Below are 7,330 nucleotides of genomic sequence, written 5' to 3' on the forward strand. Positions count from 1 at the left end.
GCATATGTTGTTCCTTCAGGTTAGATTACAATTACCTTTGATTTCTTAACTCCTTTATATCTCTTAAGGCTGTCAAGTCAGGGAAACCTTTGTGGACACTTTCTTTTTACCTCTGGAAAAAGATATCTCTATTATTGCTTTTCTATTAACTTCTTTTTACTGTGAGCAAAACAATTTCATGTATGTATTTGTTGAATAAATAACAGTCTCCTTCATTTTATGCACATTTGATATTATATGGATAGAGGAGTAAGGGTACATTTAAGGAAATGGTGCCTCCATGATTAGACCCAACTAGTAACAAAAGACATGGGTCACACGATCTCGGATCTGTTTGGTCTTCACACTGTAGATGATGGGGTTCATCAGGGGAGGAAACAGAAAATACACAAAGCCCATGATCACTTGGACCAGATGAGGTGCCTGTTTCCCAAAGCGGTGGATGATGGACAAGCCAATCATAGGGGTGTAGAAGAGGAGCACAGCGCAGATGTGGGAAACACAGGTGTTAAGAGCTTTGAGTCTCTCTGCCCTGGATGCAATGGACAGCACAGTATGCAGAATTAGGGCATAGGAGAAGAGAATGAGCAGTGAGTCTATACCCACCGTGGAAACAATGACAAACATACCATAGATGCTATTGTCTTTGATGTCTGCACAGGCCAATTTCATCACCTCTTGGTGAATACAATAGGAATGTGAGAGGACCACGGAGCCACAATAAGGGAATCTTTTGAGCATAAAAGGCAATGGAAAAATGAGTGCTACACTGCGGCCCAGGGAAGCCAGGCCAATTCTGCTGATGACTGTGTTGGTGAGAATGGAAGCATAGTGCAAGGGGTGACAGATAGCCACAAAGCGGTCAAAGGCCATAGACAGTAGCACAGAGGACTCCAGGAAGGACAGGCAATGAATGAAAAAGAGTTGAGCAAAACAAGCATCATGACTAATACCTCGTGCCCCAATCCAAAAGATGCCCATCACTGTAGGGAGTGTGCAAAGAGACAGACCCAGGTCGGTCAGAGCCAGCATGGATAGGAAGAGGTACATTGGTTCATGGAGTGAGGGTTCTGTTTTAATGATAAAAACAATTGTGCAGTTGCCCAGGATGGAAACCAAGTATATGAAGCCTAATGGGAAGGAAATCCAGATGTGCATGTGCTCCAGCCCAGGAATGCCACTTAGCAGGAAGGTAGAGGAAATGCTGCTGCTGTTTTCCAGGGATCCCAATGTCATTGTGTGCGGAGGGAAGGGGTGTTGAATTTCCTTCAAATTTCTGAAATAAATTGAGAAAAAGCTAGTGATTGCAGAAAGCAATTAAAAAAAAGATTAGAACTGTACAGTTCCTCCAAAGTTCATTTTCTTCTGGACCATGGTTCCCTCTTAACATCTTTTTAGAAAAATTATTTTCTTTTTTTTTTTATCCTCACCCGAGGACATTTTTGCAATTTTTGTACAGATAGAGTGGGAGGGAGAGAGAGAGAGAGAAACATCGACGTGAAAGGGACACATCGAGTGGCTGCCACCCACACGACCGACCAGGGCTGGGGACAAACTGCAACCGAAGTACGTGCCCTTAGCGGGAACCGAACCCGGGTCTCTCCAGACCGCAGGCCAATGCTCTAACCGCTGAGCCAAACCGGCCAGGGCGAAAAATTATTTTCTTAAAAGTTTTTTATCCCCTTGCTTCTTCAGGCTAAGAGGTTTGAGTATCTTTACTATTCTTGTTGGCTGTACTTAACTTTGCCTACCCCTTATGAGATTAATTTCTCCTTATATGTATCTATTCTGCCAGGACTCATTACCATTTCAAACTTTCTTTTAACTTCTCTTTTTTCGCTTCCTTACCTTACTACCTTTGCTCATTCTCTTTTTCTTTCTTTCCCTTTTTTTTTTCCCCTTCCTGTCTTTCTTTTCCCCTTCCTGTCTTTTCTTTCTTTCTTTCTTTCTTTCTTTCTTTCTTTCTTTCTTTCTTTCTTTCTTTCTTTCTTTCTTTCTTTCTTTCTTTCCCTCTTTCTTTCTCTCTTTCTTTCTCTCTCCCCCCCCCCCCCAACCACATATAATTGTTAACATCAGACACAGACACATTCTTCCCTCACCTTTTTTTCTGGTCTTCCTGCTATAGAAGCCTAGCTTAATCCAGATAGAGCATAAACACTACTCAGTTCACAGAATTCCAGAGAGAAATGGAGAGTGTGTAAATGTCTGTCTGTGGAGTTATTCTTGATGGCTGGAGTAAGAAATCAGAACTCCGATCCTCACATCAGTCAGTAAATGATGTTCTCTAGAAGTCTAGGAATCAACTGACTTGAATTGTAAGTGGGAGGAGAGACTGAAGCAGCATCAACTATGGGCACACTGCCAATCATAAAGTAGAGTCTGTGAGAGTCCACAAAAGAGAAGGCAATGATGGTAATAGAGCTCAATCTTTTACAGATAAAGTAAAAAGGCTCAAAAAGGGAATAGTCACTAGGCAGAGGCCATGTGCTAATTTAAGCAACCTGACTTCCAGAGCAGTGATCATTTCACTTCCAGTTAATGACCCCATTAGAATATGAGCTCAAAGTGAGCAGGTGCTTTGTTTTGATTACTTCTATAAAGACAGTGCTTACAATGGGCCCTGGTACACAGTATGTGCTCAGCAGTTTTAAAAAATGCATGAATAAGAGTCAAATTTTGTTAGTTAGCTGTTGCCAACTGGTCCATGCTTTATCTACTTAAAATAATTCTGTGAATAAAGTTCTATTAATATTATGATATTATAGATGAGAAAACACAGGCTTAGAAAAAAAAAGTAACATTTATAAGATCAAAGACATAGTGAATGGTCAAAATGAAATTTGAACTGAGATCTAATTTTTCTCTATATTCCAGTCTCTAAATAACCATTACACTTTCTTTGCACATTGATGCCATTTCACTGTCAATGAGCAGAAATGAGCACAAAATCAAGGGCTTAGCAGGGACAGACAAACTGCATGGTGGTTAACAATATAACTCTTAAATCCTAAGGCAGAAAATGTTTTTGACATGAAAATAAAGTAAGGTGGTGAGAAAGAACTGTGATATCTGATGAACATTCACTATTTATCAGATACTGTATCAAGAATATTGCAAAAGAAATAGCATGGGACCTTAGTAAAGCCCTGCAAGTTAATATTATGACCTCAACTTGCAAATGAGGACAGAGAGGCTCAGAAAATTTGATGACTTGCCTAAAGTCATACATCCAATCAGTGGCAGAGCTGGACTTCAAACTTAAATTTCTGGAGCTACAAGGCACATTCTGAAAATTATGAAACATTTGGGTTAAAAAATCCAAACAGTGAACAGATGTGAGAAAACTATTGTCTCCTTTCTCAGCTAGTGCTAACCCCAGACCTGGGATCCCATGACGTCAGCAGTCTCAGACTACAGCAGTCTCCACCTTTGGCAGGTACCCTCTATAGTCCTTCTTGAGCCTCAAAGTATTTGCTCTCCTCTCTCTCTCCAAAGCTCTGCCTGAGTCGTTTGGGACCACTTCTTGGTTCCACAACTCAGCATCAAATACCTGTTAAATATATTGACTCTTCAATACACCAAGGCTGGGTCCAGAGGCTCCAGGCCTTACATGGGGAAGAAAGAAGGCTAAAACTAGAGACTGACTCTGGGGCTATGAAGGGACTGGAGGGTGAATGCTAAACTCCCTGATTTTTATGCAACTGCCTGAGGTCCCCAATGAGAATATTTTAAGGATCGTTAATTAACTCCATACTCTGACTGTCTCCTTCAACTTCATTATCTCAGACCTTGGGGATAGGAGGAAGAAAGAAGAGAATAATTTTGTGAACGTTTAGAAGGGGGGCCCAGAGGATGCTATGCACTTGTAGCTACAGCTGAAGGAGCTGGTGAAAGCTTTAAACAACCTCCACCACTGCAGGAAAGCAGAATGGGTGATATTGACAGTGTTTCATGTGTAATGTATCATAACTGTATAGTTTATGTATACTGGATGTGACAGTGTGCCTGTTGGGTATGTATAACCATATGCAATATTTAAAAGGGCTTTTTATTTATTTATTTTTATTTTTTTGTTTCCTTTTGTTTTATTTCATGTACATATAGTTGTACCTATTTATGATATAATCATCTATATGCAGACACAATTTTGTTGTCTCCTTTTTGTTTCTTGCTCTTTTTAAAAATTAATTATTTATTTTTGTAACAGATGATTCTCTTTTTCCTTCCAATGATTCCCCCCTCCTACCTCCCCACCCTGTCCCCAGCTTTATTGTCCATGTCCATTGTTCATGCATACATGCATATAAGTTCTGTGGTTTATCTCTCCCCCGCCACCTCCTCTTCTGGGGATTATCAGTCTTTACCCCACTTCAACGACTCTGGGACTATTATGTTCCTCAGACTGTTATGTTCATTATATTCCACAAATAAGTGAGATCATCTCACTTATCATATGATCTCAGTGTCTTTCTCTGTTTGGCTTGTTTCACTTAGGATAACACTTTCCAGGTCCCTCCATGTCATCTCAAAGGATAAGAGATCTTTCATTCTTACAGCTGCATAGTACTCCATTGTGTATATGTATCACAGCTTTTTTATCCATTCATCTACTGATGGACATTTGGGCTGTTTCCAGATCTTAGCTCTTGTAAATAGTGCTGCTATGAACATGGGGGTACATATATTCTTTCTGATTGGTGTTTCAGGCTTCTTAGGGTATATTCCTAGAAGTGGAATCACTGGGTCAAATGGAAGTTCAATTTTTAATTTTTTGAGGTAACACCATATTGTTTTCCATAGTGGCTGCAACAATCTGCATTCCCACCAGCAGTGTACTAGAATCCCCTTTTCTCCACACCCTCGCCAACACTTGTTGTTTGATGATTTGTTGATGACGGCCATTCTGACAGGTGTGAGGTGATACCTCATTGTTGTTTTAATTTGCATCTCTCTGATGATTCGTGATGCTGAGCATTTCTTCATATGTCTCTTAGCCATTTGTCTGTCCTGTTTGGAGAGGGGTCTATTTAGTTCCTCTGCCCATTTTTTAATTGGGTTCTTTGTCTTCCTTTTGTTGAGTTGTATGAGCACTCTATATATTTTGGAAATTAACCCCTTATCTGATATATCATTGGCAATGATGCTCTCCCATACAGTGTGGTGCCTTTTCATTTTGATGATCGTATTTTTTGCTGTGCAGAAGCTTTTGAGTTTGATGTAGTCCCACGTGTTCATTTTCTCCTTTGATTGTGTTGCCTTAGGGGATGTATCATTGAAAATTCTGCTGTGTATGATGCCTGAAATTTTGTTGCCTACAGCTTCTTCTAGTATTTTTATGGATTCATGAGTCACGTTTCTGTCTTTTATCCATTTTGAGTTTATTCTTGTGTATGTTGTAAATTGATGGTCTAGTTTCAATTTTTTTTCATGTAACTGTCCAATTTTCCCAACACCATTTATTAAAGAGACTGTCGTTCGTCCACTGTATGCTCTTGTCACCTTTGTCAAATATTAACTGAGCATATTGCCTTGGGTCCATTTCTGGGTTCACTGTTCTGTTTCATTGGTCTATATGCCTGTTCTTGTGCCAGTACCAGGCTGTTTTGATTACAGTGGCTTTGTAGTATAACCTGAAATCTGGTAATGTGATCCTTCCAACATTTTTCTTCTTTTTCAAGATTGCTGTGGGTATTCAGGGTCTTTTTTTGTTCCATATGAACTTTTGAAGTATTTGTTCTAGTTCTGTAAAGTATGTCGTTGGCATTTTGATGGGGATTGCATTGAATCTATAGATTGCTTTGAGTAATATGGACATTTTAATGATGTTAATTCTTCCAATGCATGAACAAGGTATGTGCTTCCACTTTTTTATACCTTGCTCTATTTCTATTTTCAATGACCTGTAGTTATCTGCAAATAGGTCCTTTATTTCTTTGGTTAAGTTTATTCCTAGGTATTTTAATTTTGTTGCTGCAGTGGTAAGTGGGATTGTTTTTTTAGTTTCTCTTTCTGTGAGTTCATCATTGGTGTATAAGAATGCCATCGATTTCTTGACATTAATTTTGTATCCTGCTACATTTACAAATTCATTTATTAAGTCTAGTAAATTTTTGATGGAATCTTTGGGGTTCTATACGTATCATATCATGTCATCTGCGAATAATGACAGTTTCACTTCCTACTTTCCAATTTGGATCCCTTTTATTTTTTCTTCCTGTCTGAATGCTGTGCCTAAGACTTCCAGTACTATGTTAAATAAGAGTGGCAAAAGTGGTTATCCTTGTCTTGTTTGTGTTTTTAAAGGAAATGCTTTAAGTTTTTGTCTATTTATTATGATGTTGACTGTAGGTGTTTCATATGTGGTCTTTATTATGTGAAGATATGATCCCTCTATTCCCACATTGCTGTGCCTTTTTATCAGAAATGGATGCTGGATTCTGTTGAAGACTTTTTCAGCATTTATTGATATGATCATATGGTTTATATTCTTCATTTTATTTATGTGGTATATCACATTTATTGATTTGCAAATACAGTACCAGCCTTGCATCCCTGGAATGAATCCCACTTGGCCATGGTGAATAATTTTTTTGATGTATTGCTGGATTCAATTTGCTAGTAGTTTGTTCAGGATTTTGGCATCTATGTTCATCAGGGATATTGGTCTGTAGTTTTCTTTCTTTGTAGTGTCTTTTTCTGGTTTTTGAATTAGAATTATGCTGGCTTCATGAAACGAGTTTGGAAGTCTTCCTTCTTCTTGAAATTTTTGAAATAGTTTGAGTAGAATGGGTATTAGTTCTTCTTTGAATGTTCGGTAAAATTCCCCCATGAAGCCATCCGGGCCTGGGCTTTTGTTTGCTGGGAGAGTCTTGATTACATCTTCAGTTTTTGTTGTTGTTATTGGTCTGTTCAGGTTTTCTATCTCTTCCCAGTTCAGTTTTGAGAGACTATGTGTTTTTAGAAATTTGTCCATTTTACTTAGATTGTTGAATTTCTTTCTGTGTAATTGTTCATAATATCTGTTAACAGTCCTTTGTATTTCTGTCGTGTCAGTTTTTATTTCTCCTCTTTCATTTCTGATTTTGTGTATTTGGGTTCTCTCTCTTTGTTTCTTGGTGAGTCTAGCTAATGGTCCTTCAATCTTGTTTATCTTTTCAAAGAACCAGCTCTTTGTTGCATTGATCCTTTGAATTGTTTTTTGTTCTCCATGTCATTTATTTCTGACTGATCTTTACTATTTTCTTTCTTCCACTTGCTCTGGGGGTTTCTTTCTGTTTGCTTTCTAGTTCTTTAAGTTGGGAGGTTAGATAGTCAATTAAAAATTTTTCTT

General features: G+C 38.5%; 1 protein-coding gene across 1 annotated transcript; it reads right to left on the minus strand.

The window, feature by feature from the left end:
* Positions 1 to 257: 257 nt before the first annotated feature.
* On the minus strand, positions 258 to 1,249 carry LOC118628315 (olfactory receptor 51G2). Its single transcript, XM_036259180.1, has one exon. It carries the CDS (start codon positions 1,234 to 1,236, stop codon positions 295 to 297), a length of 942 nt encoding a protein of 313 aa, XP_036115073.1. The 5' UTR covers positions 1,237 to 1,249; the 3' UTR covers positions 258 to 294.
* Positions 1,250 to 7,330: the final 6,081 nt, after the last annotated feature.

This window comes from Molossus molossus, unplaced genomic scaffold (genome assembly GCF_014108415.1).
Source record: "Molossus molossus isolate mMolMol1 unplaced genomic scaffold, mMolMol1.p scaffold_m16_p_13, whole genome shotgun sequence".
NCBI lineage: Eukaryota > Metazoa > Chordata > Mammalia > Chiroptera > Molossidae > Molossus > Molossus molossus.

Excerpts from the sequence above, each read along its gene's own strand:
- LOC118628315 (XM_036259180.1), bottom strand. The coding sequence starts at position 1,236 with ATGACATTGGGATCCCTGGAAAACAGCAGCAGCATTTCCTCTACCTTC.